Below are 15,518 nucleotides of genomic sequence, written 5' to 3'. Positions count from 1 at the left end.
CTCCAAAGTGGGGCTTTGCCCAAGAGAAGATGTCAGTTGGTTTTACTGCATGTGCTGTAATGCATCTGTAAGGAGCCACAAGGAAGCAGCGTATTCTGTGAGGGTTGGGGAAAAGACGTCTAGCGTCACGGGACATCCAGGCACTCGTGGTTACACGGTGAAGAGAAAGCTCAGTCTCCGTTGTGTCATCCCTCTGGGTCACGTGCAGTTGTAGGGCTTTGGGGCCACACTGCCTGTCTCCCCCCCCCCCCACCCCCATCCCGGTGGCGAAGGTTTCTTCTCTGAGTCAAGACTCATGACTCAGTTTGACTTCTGGAACAGAGTCGGTGCAATGCGGGAACTACAACCCATTCCTCTCGTGACCCTGTGGGAAATTCATGGGTGTCTGAGACAGGCTCTTGCCCTCACGGCACCCTCAAATTGCTTGATGGTGTAAAGAAAATAGCACAGTAGCATGCAGCTCCCTGAGCCACTCTGTGGGGCAGTCAAGGAAGGCTTCACGGACAAGGTGGAGCTCAGGCTGACTTCCAAAGGACATGTCCATGGGTGGAGGGCATTTCACAGGAAGGGAGCTATATGGCATTATTTACGGGGCTAGAACGTTGATGTCAGAAAATGACATGTTGACTGGAGAGTGGGGTTTAATTGGGGGCGTGTAAGAGAATGAATCTCTGTGCATCCTTCTCGGCACTGGGCCTGCATAGCCTCTCACAGCCTTTTTTTTTTCTTTTCCATTTACTTCAACAGTCTGAAATAAGTTCACATAATGTTCTTGAAACACAGATACTCCTTTGTTTTGAAGAAAAGGGTATGAGATGCTCCTTTCCCCCTTTTGTCATTACCATAAAATAAGAATGCCAAGGACAGGTTGATTCCTGACAGTTCTCAGAAGATTTTTTTTTAATCTCACTTTATATTGACTTTTATAACTCCTGGAGTTGATGTACTTTCCTCATAATTATGATGCCAAGAGCACTGTGGAAACGTAACTGCCTCTGTCTGGTCAAAACCAACTGATGGAAGATCCCAGTAGGGGAGAGGGAAGATTTCTGGCGGATCCTTCTCCACCAGCGAGCTGGCAGAGCAGCTTGAGCAGATTGGTTGAGAGGTGGGGGCAGCTCCTACCTGGACCACCCACCTCCCTTTTCTGTTACATTCTCTTCTAATACAGGGTCCCCTTCCCCACTAATGCCTAATGGGGAAACCAAGAAAAGGAGAAAGTGGGGGTGGAAGCGACTGGCTTGGAAGGGAGTTTTCAGTTAAAAATTTTTTTTAAATGTTTATTTTTGAGAGAGAGAGAGAGAGAGATTGAGAATCTGAAGCAGGCTCCAGGCTCTGTCTGCAGTGTCAGCACAGAGCCCGACACGGGGCTCGAACCCACAAACCACAAGATCATGAACTGCGCCCGAGTACCGGCTGAGCCACCTAGGCGCCCCAGGGAGTTTTCCGTTGAGGGTTCTTTACGTGGGCCTCCTTTCCACCTTCAGTTGCTGTCCTGGCTTTGGGGTGAGAAACTCTGTGTTGCCTCAGGGTCCCCTAGAGTTGATGACTGAGTGTCATGTGTCACAGGAAGGCCTGTGGGACCACCCAGAAATCTTATGAAATTCAGCCAGCCTGCCGCTCAGCTTAGGTACTGGGCAACGTGGACATGTCAGGCAGCCGGCCAGTCTGTCTATCCTGCTCGTGGTTTCTGGGGTGGATGTTAGCCTCCATGGTCCTTTAAGACCCATCCCAGTCGCCTTCAGAGTGGTCCGCATCTTTGTTGCTGCCACGCCCACCAGCCTGTGTTGCTGGTCTTGCTTCACAGCAGTAACTGGACACTTGTTTCTCAATATTTGAGATATTTTAGTATCGAGGGAAAAGCTGGGGCTTTTTGGTCAAACAGAGGTGGTTTTGGTCCCCATCTCTGGCCCTTCCTAGATGATAGACTGTGGATGATTTGCTTAACTTCTATGATCCTCAGGTTTTAGTCTGTAACTGAGGATCATAAAATCAGCACGTACACTTGTGGTAGGGTTTAACAGGGGTGGCGCATGGTAGGTCTTTCGTAAAAGGTAGTTGAGGTCTCTTTATTTCCTCTTGTCATAAGCAGCAGATCTCCTGAGCGCAAAGAAAGAACCTAAGGAATGCAGAGAAGCAGGATTGTTCCTCGACAGGGGCCACATTGAAAAACTTACCCATTAAACAGTTGTCTGTAACTCTTTAGCTATGATGTTTGCCACTATTAAAAATCTCTCACAATCACTCAGGGAGACTGTATCCCAGTTTGAAGAAGGCTTTTCTCCTTGACGGAAATGGATTCTATTAATACCAAACGCAATTTATAGTAATAGAGAACTGGATGCAAATGCTTTTTCCTTAAGACTCACATGGGTACGTAGCTCTGTTAAGACACCCATGGTCTCTACAAATGAGTTTTGGAGTTTACAGCAGAAATACAATGAATCGGATGTACTCCTCCAGTTTACTTTCCTTTTTCTCAAACCTTATGTTAAATACAAGGTAGGGTGCTTGGACAATTGTCAATTTAGCAAACATTGATGCATAACGGGAGCCAGTTCTGAGCAAGAGCTGGAAGAATGATTCTTAAAGTTTTAAGATGACGTGGTCCAAATGTTTGGCCTCAGTACCACCACCATTTTTCAAGTTACATCATTCAATCTCATTTTTCCGACCCGTGGGCTATCCTAGTTCAGTCTGGTGTTGAGTGATTTCATAAATCATGCTGAACGACTTGGTCCCTCTGTTCCTCCCAAGAATGTGACTTTGATGAATAAACACCAGTTATAACACGTTTGCTTTTATCACATATACATCCAAACTTGTAAAATCTCAGTGTTGCACAAGTTCAGAGTTGTACCATGTATAGTGTGTTGGCTTAGATTGGGTTGGTCTTATCAGCCTCCTCTCTGCTAGGCCGAGAAGAGAGAGGCCTGTTAAATGGGGATTTGGTCATTTTTCTTTTGAATCAAAGTCCATCTTGCTCCTACCTGATGGAGTTAAGAAAGTGGGTCTGGTGTCCCTCCTGAGAACCTGTACACAAGCTTGCAGGCAGCTCTGTGATCCCCTTTGTGGTCAAAAGGGCTGAACAGCAGATCTGAGGTGGACAAATTGTGCTGAACTGGCACAGTTGGTTACTGGATGCTTAAAGTGGATAGGCATTTTAAGGCTCAAAATCCAAAGTGGAGGCAACATTTATCCTTTATTTTTTTTAAGACTTAATATTTTTAGAAGTTTTAGGTATACGATAAAATTTTAGAGGAAGATACAGAGATTTCCCATATGTCTTCCGCCCTGACCATGCATGGGCTTTGCCATGATTGATGTCACTCACCAGCATGGTACAGCATGGTACATTTTATTTTTTTACCAAGAATGAACCTATATTGACACAGCATCATCACCAGTCCAGAGTTTACTTAAGGGTCACCCTTTGTATTGCAAATTCTTTGGGTTTGGACCAAGTAAAATGACATATATCCATCATGATAACATCACACAGATTATCTTCATTGCCCTAAAAATCTTCTCCACTCTGCCCGTTCATGTGTCTCCCCTCATCCCTGGCAATCACTGATCTTTTTAATGTCTTCATAGTTTTGCCTTTTCCAGAATGTCATGTAGTTGGAATCATGCTGTATATAGATCATTAGATTGGCTTCTTTGACTTTGTAATATGCATTTATGCTTCCTCCATGTTTTTTTTTTTTTTTCTTCATGGCTAGGTAGCTCATTTCTTTTTAGTGCTGAATAACATCCCATTGTCTGTCTACACCACAGTTAATTTATCTACTTACCTACTCAAGGACATCTTGGTTGCTCTCAAGATTTGGCAATTATGAATAAAGCTGCTCCAAACATCTGTGTGCAGGTTTTTGTGTGAACAGAGTTTTCAGTTCCTTTGGGTAAATATCAAAGAGTGTGATTTCTTGATCATATGGTAAGAATATGTTTAATTTTTCTTTTTTTTTTTTAATTTTTTTTAACGTTTATTTACTTTTGAGACAGAGAGAGACAGAGCATGAATGGGGGCAGGGTCAGAGAGAGAGACACAGAATCAGAAGCAGGCTCCAGGCTCTGAGCTGTCAGACAGAGCCTGACGCGGGGCTCGAACTCCTGAACCACGAGATCATGACCTGAGCCGAAGTCAGACACTTAACCGACTGAGCCACCCAGGCGCCCCTGTTTAATTTTTCAAGAAGCCACCAAACTGTCCTCCAAAGCAGCTGTGCCATTTTGCATTTTCACCAGCAATGTAGGAGAGTTCCTGTTGTTCCAGATGTTCCTAGCATTTGGTGTCCGTGTTCTGGATTTTGGCTCTTCTACGACGTGTGTGGTGTTATCTCGTGCCTTTCCCTGATGACAGATGATGTGGAGTGTCTTTCCATATGCCTGTTTACCATTTGTAGGTCTTTGGTGAGTTATCTCTTATGATCTTTGGCCCACTTTGAAATTGGTTGTTTCTGTCATTACTGTTAAGCTTTACAAGTTCTTTGTGTGTCCTGGAGCAGAGTCCTTTATCAGATGTGACCTTTGCAAGTATTCTTTCCCAGCCTGTGACTTGTTTTCTCGTTGGTTTGATACTGTCTTTAGCAGTGCAATAGTTTTTATATTTATTTTTAATCGAGTCTTGCTGGTAAACTATTTCTTTCGTGGGTCATGTTTTAGTGTTGCAGCTAAAAAAGTCATCACCAAATCCAAGGTCGTCTAGGTTTTCTCCTGTTATCATCCAGGATTTTTATAGTTTTACATTTTGTGTGTCGGTCTATGATCCGTTTTGAGTTAATTTTGGTAAAGACTCTAAGGTCTGTGTCTAGCTTTATATTTTTGCATGTGGACTCATTGATCCAGCACTGTTTGTCGAAGAGACTGTCTTTGCTCTCTTGTATTGCTTTTGCTCCTGGTCAAAGATCAGTTGACTCAATTTATGTGGGTGTATTTCTGGGCTTCCTGTCTTGTTTCAGTGATCTGTAGGTCTACTCTTTCACTAATACCACACTGTCTTGATTACTGTGGCTTTATAGTACGTCTTTTTTTTTTTTTTTAATTTTTTTTTCAACGTTTTTATTTATTTTTGGGACAGAGAGAGACAGAGCATGAACGGGGGAGGGGCAGAGAGAGAGGGAGACACAGAATCGGAAACAGGCTCCAGGCTCCGAGCCATCAGCCCAGAGCCTGACGCGGGGCTCGAACTCACGGACCGCGAGATCGTGACCTGGCTGAAGCCGGACACTTAACTGACTGCGCCATCCAGGCGCCCCTATAGTACGTCTTGAAGTGACATTTCCTCCTTTTAAGTGATAAGAAGATCAGATCACCAGCAAAGCACACACATCTACTTTACTAGTCAGAGGGAGAAGGAGACACTTGGCAGCTTGTGTCTTTTTTCCTTGTCGGTCTTTACCGTGGTGGAGCTGGCTCACACGGACTCACCAGAACTGACAGGACACACTGAAAAGGAAAACAATACAAGACCACGACACCTCAGCTCTAGTGTATTCTCTGCACCCAGCCTGACACCCGACTTCTCAGAGCCTCGGTATCTTCATCTATACAATGAGGTGACCATTATCCTGCCAAGCTCATAAGACGGCTTTACCGTTTGAATGATAGTTACACCAGATTGCTTTGGAAAGCTCAAATATAAATCGGAGTTACCTTTTTTTTAAAATGTTTACTTATTTATTTTGAGAGAGAGAGAGGGAGAGAGAGAGAATCCCGAGCAGGCTCCACCCTGTCAGCACAGAGTCCGAAGTGGGGCTTGACCTCACAAACCGTGAGATCGTGACCTGAGCTGAAGTCAAGAGTCGGGATGCTTAACTGCCGGACCCACCCATGTGCCCCAAATGGGAGATATCTTTACATGCTAAGAAGTAAGAGAAAAAACACAAAAAGAACACCACATCCCAATTTAGAAGACTCAGCTGAAGTGGATATTTGATATAAGGAATTTTACAGTAAATGCTTCTGGGTGAATGGTCATGACCTTCACTCTGGTAATGTCTGAACTTCCATCTTGGAGTTCCTTGGCTTTAGGTCTCCCTAACCTTTTCAAACAATCCGACTGTGAACAGAGTACCCCTAGTTTCATTAGGCAGATTTCGATACAATCAAATTATTAACAAGGTGGGTCAGTGCTAGAAAGCTGCCATTTAATAACTTCAGGGAGAATTTCTGCCGTATCATCTCCATATTTTAATAAAGAGGTTCTTTTGCTGTTCACATGACTATACTAACCGTCAGCATATCTCACTGTAGTTCCTTATTTAAGGCTTATCTCTCGCACTGTACCAAATGCTCCATGATGTCAAATAACCATTTGATCACTAGAAATCCCCAGCACAAATACTGAGGTCGGCAGCTAGTACTGGTTCATAAATATCTCCTGAGCAAGTGCGTGGGCAGACTGACTACACGGAACTCTTGTAGCGTTCATGTATTTCTTGTGCGACAGTTGTCCATCTGCAAGCTTTGGAAAGTTCCTTAACTGCAGTGGGACCAAGTGTGCAGGGCAAGGCCAGCCATGGGGTGTTTCATGCTGCCTCTCCTCTGTGTGCTCTCGGGATATCAGAGGCATTTGGCAGCAGTAGGGAAATCTTCAGCTAGTCCCTAACTTCCTCAGTCCAAGGCCCTTACTGTGTTATGCACGACCTGCTTTGACCTGTTTCCACCCCTGGTGCCTTCCATCTTGCTGTCCCCACTGTGTAGAGTGATCCATAATTCTTTTTCCTGGCCAACTCTTCCCCACTCTTCAAGAGCAGGTATCAGTCTTCTCCCCTTAGGAGACTGGACTGTATGAGATCAGGCTCTGTCTTCACTCACCTATGTATTCCTTGATCTTAAGTCCTGATAGGTTGAAGTCACCTCATAATAGTTCCAATCACCCATGAGACTATAAATCCTCAAGGGCAAAGACTGCTTTTTCTTCCAAAGCTGAAATGAGTTGCTATGTCTGGCATGAATGGGATGGTCAGTAAATGTTTAATGAACAGAAATGACTAATTCCAAGTGAAATTTCATTTTCCACAAGGAGCAAGACAGTGAGATGAAATGCGAATCCAGTGTGGTTTAATAGGGTGACCGTCCTTCAAGTGACCAAGACGATCCTCTCCCCACCAGCTAGGGCTGAAGCATGGAGCTTCAAGTTACAGATTCAGAGGTGGGGTTACGTCTGTGTTTGAGCAGAGGCTTCAATTTCAGCCTAACTGTACTGGTTTATTCAGTCCCAAGAGATAAGAGAATCATACTTTTCTATCCATGTCCTCTACATTGGAGGAAGGGATGATTACTAGTAGGGACTATAGACAATGTGGGAGGATAGAAATATTTGCTTACTTTGGCCTTGGGAATTTTGAAAATCCTCACAAGGATGGACTCAAGATTTTATGAAAGAAGTTGGGGCTGATGGCAGTGATTATCAGGGAGACGTTAGCCACAGTGCCACAGTTTCTTCTTTTGGAGTAATAGATCTTTCACTGGGAGTGGGGGATATTTATTTTCATTTCAGTAGTCTTAAATATGAGTTTTATTACGATAATAAAAAGCCCCAATTAATTATCAGTTCCTTGACAATCAATTAGCCACGGTCGCTGTCAGTATCATATCTGTGCACTATTCCTAACAAGCCCTTATTTCTTTTAGCTGCCTCTCATTCCATTCGTTTGCTGAATTAATGAGCAAGTATGTACGATGGTTGCACAGGTTGTACCAAAACGCCTGATCACATGCGATTCTTAAATAAATGGCTTAAAGCAGTTTCAGACGAGCTTTCCGCTTTCATGTCTGATTTAACTTACCATTGATAACCGTCTTTCCAATCCCAACTTCTGTCTTCTGCATTTCCATACATGAGGCAGCAGTGAGAAGACGGGCTTCTTTTGTAAATACGTTGGGTAGCAGAAGCTGTCAGCATAGGTTTGCAAGAACCTGTATCTGTAAAAGTTTCACATGTGGTTCTGATCCGCAGCTATGGCTGATAACATTGGTGTCTTAGTTTGGGTTGCTGGAACAAATACACCATCGACTAGGTGGCTTAAAGAAAAGCAATTTTTTTCTCACAGTTCTGGCGGCTGGCAAGTGTAAAATCATGACGCCAGCAGATTCAGTGTCTGGTAAAATCCTCTAAGTGGTTTGCAGGTGACCCTTCCTTATGTCCTCACGTGGCAGGGGGCTAGCTCTCTTCTGCTTCTTGGAAGGACACTAATCCAAGGGCTCCTGAGGGGCTCAGTCAGTTAAGCATCCAACGTCGGCTTGCGGTTCGTGAGTTCGAGCCCTGCGTCGGGCTCTGTGCTGACACCTTGGAGTCTGGAGCCCGCTTCGGATTCTGTGTTTCCCTCTCTCTCTTGGCCCCTCCCCTACTCATGCGCTCTCTCTCTGTGTCTCTCAAAATAAGTAAACATTAAAAAGTAAAAGGAAAAATAAAATAAAAATAAAATGCAGTCATCTAAGCACTGAGTGAGATTTCTCATACGCTACTTGGACATCTTACTAAATTAGAGAGCAAAGGATAATTACTTTGGTAATCATTTAAAAAGTAATACTTGCATCATATTTGCTACAGCTCCCAACTAAAATGACTATTTTAGTGCTTTTGTTGAATAAATCTTTTCTAATATAATTACTAACACTTGGATTAATCAGATCTAGACTAGTATGACAAAGTTACATCTTCTGTGTCATTCTCAAGAAGTTAGAAATATCATTTTAGACACACTATTAATAATTTTATAGCTTCCTATGAGATAAATAAGTAGAAACAATTATTTTATTGATGCTAAAATGGAAGTTCTAAGAACAGTAAATAAAAGTGTTCAAAATTGCAACTAGATGCCAAATATAAATTATCTGTTAATTTATATATGAAGCCTGATAATTTATACCTCAACTCACATATAGACAGACCTTGACTTATATTGGTTCAACTTATGATTTTTTTTAAAGTTTATTTATTTATTTTGAGAGAGAAAGAGAGAGAGCAAGGGAAGGGCAGAGAGAGGGAGAGACAGAGTCCCAGGCAGGCTCTGGGCCGACAGCCCCAACACAGGGCTCTAAGTCATGAACCATGAGATCACGACCTGAGCTGAGATAAAGAGTCGAAAGCTTAACCACCTGAGCTGCCCAGGCACCCCTCAACTTATGATTCTTTGACTTTATGATGTTGTGAAAGCGACACACATTCAGTAGCAACTGTACTTTTTGAATACTGAATTTGGAGCTTTTCTCGGGCTGACAGTAGATGGTCCAATACTATCTCGTGATGCTGGGTGGCAGGGATGTGGCTCCAGTGAGCCACATGCTCACAAGGGTAAACAGCTAATACTCTTCCAGCCAGTCTGTATTCATATGACCATTCTGTGTTTCACTGGCAGTGCGGTATTCAATATGTTACACGAGGTATTTGACACTCTATTGTAAAATAGTCATTGTGTTAGATGATTTTGCTCAAGTGTAGCTAACGTAGGTGAGGCCTGAGATGTGGGGGCGAGGCTAGGCTAAGCTGTGATGTTCGGTAGGGCAGGTACATTAAATGCATTTTCAACTTAGGATTAGTTGATAACGAAGTAACTCCGTCATAAGTCAGGAAAGATCTGTAGACACATCTATTTATGTGTAACAAATATGAAATAGCCTCTCCAATTCTTCCTCTTAAAAGCCAGCAGATATTTGCTAGTTGAGAGATTAGTAACTCTATGGTCCTGATATTAAATATTAAGTATTGTAGTACATTTGTTCATAGGTCAGCAGATGGACATAATTAAGGCTAAATGTACTTATCAAAATAAGTTAACCAAATTGAAACTCTGAAGCAGGGAGCTTACTATTGACCTCATTAGATTTGTCTGCCCTGTTGAAAGTTTACCCCATACAAGAATCTGTTAATGTAGGAGCTCTTATGCTCCTTTACCAGACAGACCTCAATGTGAAAACAACACCCTCCTCAATGAATAAAACTGGAACATCATGATTGCATTATACCTAGTCCTCACCAGGACTTCAAAGTCTAACCGTTAGCGTTGCTTTTGTTAAAAAGAATGTCTTGTTTATTTTTATTTTTATTATTTTTATTAATTTTTAAATGTTTGTTTTTGAGTGGGGGGGGGGCAAGGGAGGGGCAGAAAGAGAGGGAGACCCAGAATCCGAAGCAGGCTCCAGGCTCCAAGCTGTCAGCCCAGAGCCCAACGCAGGGCTTGAACTCACGGACTGTGAGATCACGACCTGAGCTGAAGTCAGACGCTTAACCATCTGAGCCACTCTGACCCTGTCTTGGTATTTTTATTTATTTTTATTTTATTCTATTTTATTTTTTTAGATCACAAGTTACTGATTTATACTAGAGACAGAAGAAAAAATTTTCTAGCATTTATGAAAAAGTAGCGACTTTTACAAACACTTGACTGGAATCAGAACAGGAGGCCTCATGGCTTTTAAGTCCTGACTCTCCATAGAGAACTACTGTTTGGGTTGGATTGTACAGGAGCTCAGGGTAAGAAATGCAATTCTTATAACCAGGTTGGGGGAGAACAACTTGTGCTGTTAGCCTCAGATATGTGATCCAAAGGCTAGCAGACTTCTTCATCATTTATTCATTTTTTTAAACACTTTTTTTTGAATGCATATTTATTTTTGAGAGAGAGAGAGAACACAAGCAGAGGTTGGGGCAGAGAGATCAGGAGACACAGAATCCAAAGTAAGCTCCAGACTCTGAGCTGTCAGCACAGAGCCTGATGCGGGGCTTGAACTCATGAACTGAGAGATCATGACCTGAACTGAAGTCAGATGCTGAACCAACTGAGCCACCCAGGCGCCCCTCATTTAGTCATTATTTAAAGAAATGTTTGTTAAGCATTTCTTACGTGAATATACTGCCTCTGTGTAACTTACAAGTAAAGTTTGCTCCCAAGACTCTACCTACATACTAGTAGTAGAAGAGGTGCTGGGAAGGGATGGTGGGTTCGTAACTGCAGATGGGTTGCTGGGAATATTCAAGGCGTCCAAGTTGCCTTCGGGATTCCTCTTTTATATGTGGTTGTGTTCTATCTGACTCCTTTTTCCTGCTTCCAACACATTGACGATCTAGCTGTCTCCAAGCATCCCCCTCTTTGTTTATTCAGTAAGTAAGGCGGTCAAGTAGTGTGTGGTGTGGAACTTCAGCTTCATTTATCCTGTAGAGTTTCACTTCTGTACTGTGGTAGGCATCACCAGTTATAGAACAATCATTCTTATAACTGCCTTGACTGTTCTTTTCGGTCTGGGACTGCAGGGCAGTGCAGAAGCTGGGGAACAGTTGTTCACTGTGGATGGGTGTCCTTGCACTCGAGGGGATAGTGGGCTAGGAATGATGTCTGTTAACAGTGTTCTATGAGAGACTTCCCGGTTCACCAACTCCTTCCTGTCCCCTGTGGGAATCATGATTTCAATATTCAAATGAGAACAGAGGACCTTTTGAGGGAGTGGGAGATGACCATTTTTCCTAGAAACTGTGACTGCCCCCACCCTGTGGCTTCTGAGGAAGTGGGGGGAAGATGTGGACTCAGCACGAGGAACATTTGTGACAAATTCTAGAGCACATTTATCACTTGCATTAGACATCGTCTTTTTCGCTTCTATTCTGATGACTGAAAAATACCAGAATGAGTTAAACTGGATCAAATCTCAAGTCAGATTCCTTCTGGGGATCGAAGTTGCCACAATGGCCTGCTCTGGGTCACTGGATAGGCATCTCAGGTGGGGAATCTGTATCACTTATTTTTTTCCCCCTAAAAACCTACATTCTTGCTATTTATATGGGTTTTCTTCTCCCTTTCTCCATCCCCTTTGTATCTGGTATTTCTCCCCCCGATTCTTCCTTCTTTCCCAGGTGTGTTTGATAACTGCTCCCACACTGTCAGTGACAAGGGCTGGGCCCTAGGGATCCGCTCAGGGAAGGACATAGGAAGGCGAGACGCTCGCTTCTTCTTCTCCCTTCGCACCGACCGTGTGAAGAAAGCCACCATTGTGACTGGCAACAGTCGCTACCAACCAGGCACATGGACACACGTGGCAGCCACCTATGATGGACATCGTATGGCTCTGTATGTGGATGGCACTCGGGTGGCCAGTAGCCCAGAGCAATCTGGTCCCCTGAACAGCCCCTTCATGGCATCCTGTCGCTCTTTGCTTCTGGGGGGGGATAGCTCTGAGGACGGCCGCTATTTTCGTGGACACCTGGGCACCCTGGTCTTCTGGTCGGCCGCCCTCCCGCAAAGCCATCTCCGGCACAGTCCTCAGCGTCCAGCTGGAGTGGAAGAATTGGCCTCCCTCCTCCTGACAGCCAGTTTTGAGCCCTTGGAAGAACAGTGGGTCCCCTTTAGAGATGGGGAGTTCCCACGGCGTGAGGTTCTGCATGGCTTTGAGCCTGAGCCTGAAATTGTGTCACCTCTGAAGCCCCCACTCTGTGGACGGACGGCTTGCGACAACGTGGAGCTGATCTCCCACTACAACGGGCACCGGCCCCTCCAGGGAGAGAAGGTGATCCGCTACCGAGTGGTAAACATCTGTGACGATGAGGGCCTGAACCCCACCGTGAGCGAGGAGCAGATCAGCCGGCAGCACAAGGCGCTGAACCATGCCTTCAGCCGCTACAACATCAGCTGGCAGCTGAGCGTCCACCAGGTCCACAACTCCACCCTGCGCCACCGGGTTGTGCTTGTGAACTGCGAGCCCAGCAAGATTGGCAATGACCACTGTGACCCCGAGTGTGAGCACCCACTCACAGGCTATGACGGGGGCGACTGCCGCCTGCATGGCCGGTGCTACTCCTGGAACCGCAGGGACGGGCTCTGCCACGTGGAGTGCAACAACATGCTGAATGACTTTGACGACGGGGACTGCTGCGACCCCGAGGTGGCTGATGTGCACAAGACCTGCTTCGACCCCGACTCACCCAAGAGGTAAGGGACTGGGGCTTGGGGTGTCCTGCTCGTGGGATGCATTTCTCGCATTACACGTCCCACCAGACATTAATGATTGCGTTTTTGTGAAGTACTAGGTGTCAGGTAATTAGGGACACAAGGATGGCGAGGGCAACCAACAGCCCTCCCAGAACTCGTTTTCTGTGGAGCAGACGACATGTGCATGGTGTAAAGTGTGCCCGAAGGTGTACACACCAGCTGCTTGAGGCACAGGAAAGCCAAACAACTTAGTCTACCCGAGGAAGCGAGGGGATCAGCAGAGAGTGAATAAGGTAAACTTCGGTAGACACCAGTCAGCACCAACCATCCACGATCGTTCTTCCTGTAGTCTTAGGCTCCCAAGAGAGTAACAGAGATCCGGGAAGAGGTCTCATGTGCGTGTAGTCTCTGGTGCAGCTTGAACAGTTGAGCAGCCTCAGGGCCACGAGACACCCCACAACCAACCCCACGTCTCCTTAAGGCGACCACAGTCTTCCTCTGTTCCCCATCAGATTCCGTTCCCCGCACAACATCCAGAAAGAGCCTTTGTGAAAGGTGGATCGGAACCCATTACTCCCCTTCTTAATTTCTTTGTCCCCACTCTACTTAGAATAGGATCCGGATTCCCCACCTGGCTCACGGGCTCTGCTACAACCTGACCCCTCTTCTTCCCCCAGCCACACTCACCATCCTCACTGCACAGCCACCCTGACTCTCTCCCGTGCCTGCTGAATGGATCAAGCTTGCTTTCGCCCCAGGGCTTTTCATTTTCTTGGAATCCTCTTTCCCCTGATCTTCCTTGGGTGGATTTTCTCTTGTCATTTCAATGTCGACTTAAATGGCACCTCCTGGAGAGGACTTTCCTGATTTCCCCTCATTTAAGTAAGCTGTTCAGTCACTATTATGTCAACTAATTTAATTCTGTATGTCACGCTCATCCCTTCTTATGTTTTTCTTATGTTAGTTTGTCTCTCCTTTGCTTGAAATATCAGCTCCGTGAGATCAGGGCCCTTGTTAACCACTACAGACCTCGTGCCTAGAACAGCCCTGACATACAGTTGTTTGTCTCATGTTTATTTTAATGAATTAATGGATTTGATGTGTCTTCTGTTGTGAGACAGAAGTCAATATGAGGATTTCCATTTGATGGTCAATGCAGGGGTTGGTGAGTGTTACAGGGAGGTAAGAAAGGAGGGAGGGAGGTGGTAAACTTGTTAATTGGTGTATGTGGGCAGGGCTTCCTCATTACATAACTGGTACCTTTGTACAAATTATGAAAAGGCTCACATCTGAACTAGGTGTAGTGTTGGTGAAAGGTGGGAAGAGTGGGTCTCAGCTCCCACCCAATACCTGAATGGCTGCCTTTGTGTCTGTTGGCCACGATTTGCAGAGTAATTCATGGTAGCCCTGTGTGGGGGCAGTCAGTTAACACCGATTAGTAGGTCGGCTTGTAGTTGAGGCATGTGATATCAAATATTGAGTATAAAATTCAGAATCGGGACACAGTTGAATTCTAGAGCCCTTGCTCCGCTAGCTATATAAACTGTGCAAGTCACTTTCTGAAACTCCGATGTCTTGTCCGTAAAAAAGAGCATGATTGCAGTGATACTTTGCCTTACCTATATCCTCGGGCTATTTGGTGAGTCAGATGAAATCAGGGATAGAGAAGTGCTTTGGTGACTGAAGTTTTCAGTGTTAAAAAACTGTCCTAATCTAACATTAGTTATTATTGTCATAATTAGACCTGACAGATGGGAAGCCTTTGTTTATATAGTAATAATAAGAGGAATTGATCACATTCCCAGAAATACTCACATAAGAAAGATTCTGTTTGGGTTTGGTTTTTAGATTTTGATAACCTTAAGCAGAAGCTAAACCTCACTAATGACAGTGGTTTCCAACTCTCTGGAGAGACGGAGAAATCTGGCTTGTTCTCATTTTTCCTCCTCACTCACTGATTACAGCAACCCACTGTCATGACTGAGAGCGTTATTCCAGGTACCGGACATCATTCTTGAGTGTCCCTTTATGTCTCTGAACACCTACAGCCACTACCCTTAACTAGGTGTTTATAACGTATTCCCCTTACTGCTGCAGAGTTGTCATGGCAACTGCTCTCTTTCTAGCTCTAGACCCAGACATGTTTCAGACCTCCTTATCCCGACATGCAAAATTCACTTTGTGGAATAAAAGGAACTGTTTGTGCCTTTTTGATAGTTAAAAATATTTAAATCAAAGTAATACATGCTCACGGGTACAAAACCAAATTGTACTGGAAAACATAGGGATGACAGCCCCCTGCCTAATTTTTCCCATCTTTCTCTCCCCTCTAGCCTTGCTCCCATATTTGATTATTTTACCTTTCTCTTTTGGTACTTACCTCCGTACCTCCAAATATTGTATTTATATTACTTGATTCATTGGCTTTAAACATTGTGCATTAGCTTTCTCTTATGATAAAGAGGAGACTTTGACTCTTATATTGTCTCCTTCTTCTCCCCTCCATATTTCCAATATAGTTCTTTCACTGTCTTTAGTTGAATCAGTTATATATATTTACAACATCATGGCTACGATTTCTTTCTTTTT

General features: G+C 44.4%; 1 protein-coding gene across 4 annotated transcripts in view; it reads left to right on the top strand.

Annotated features, from left to right (window-relative positions):
• The window catches only part of PAPPA2 (pappalysin 2), a 280,558-nt gene that overhangs the window by 29,278 nt on the left and 235,762 nt on the right, over positions 1 to 15,518 (top strand). For all 4 annotated transcript variants that reach the window (XM_040446705.1, XM_040446706.1, XM_040446707.1 and 1 more), the window contains exon 3: positions 11,858 to 12,929. In XM_040446705.1, the coding sequence (XP_040302639.1) occupies positions 11,858 to 12,929 (1,072 nt within the window). The remainder of the gene's footprint in view (positions 1 to 11,857; positions 12,930 to 15,518) is intronic.

The sequence above is a fragment of the Herpailurus yagouaroundi genome, unplaced genomic scaffold, assembly GCF_014898765.1.
Source record: "Herpailurus yagouaroundi ecotype Mexico unplaced genomic scaffold, PumYag 195, whole genome shotgun sequence".
In the NCBI taxonomy this organism is placed as follows: Eukaryota; Metazoa; Chordata; class Mammalia; order Carnivora; family Felidae; genus Herpailurus; species Herpailurus yagouaroundi.
Note: the sequence above shows the minus strand (reverse complement) of the source record. Positions and strands in the feature narration are given on the sequence as shown.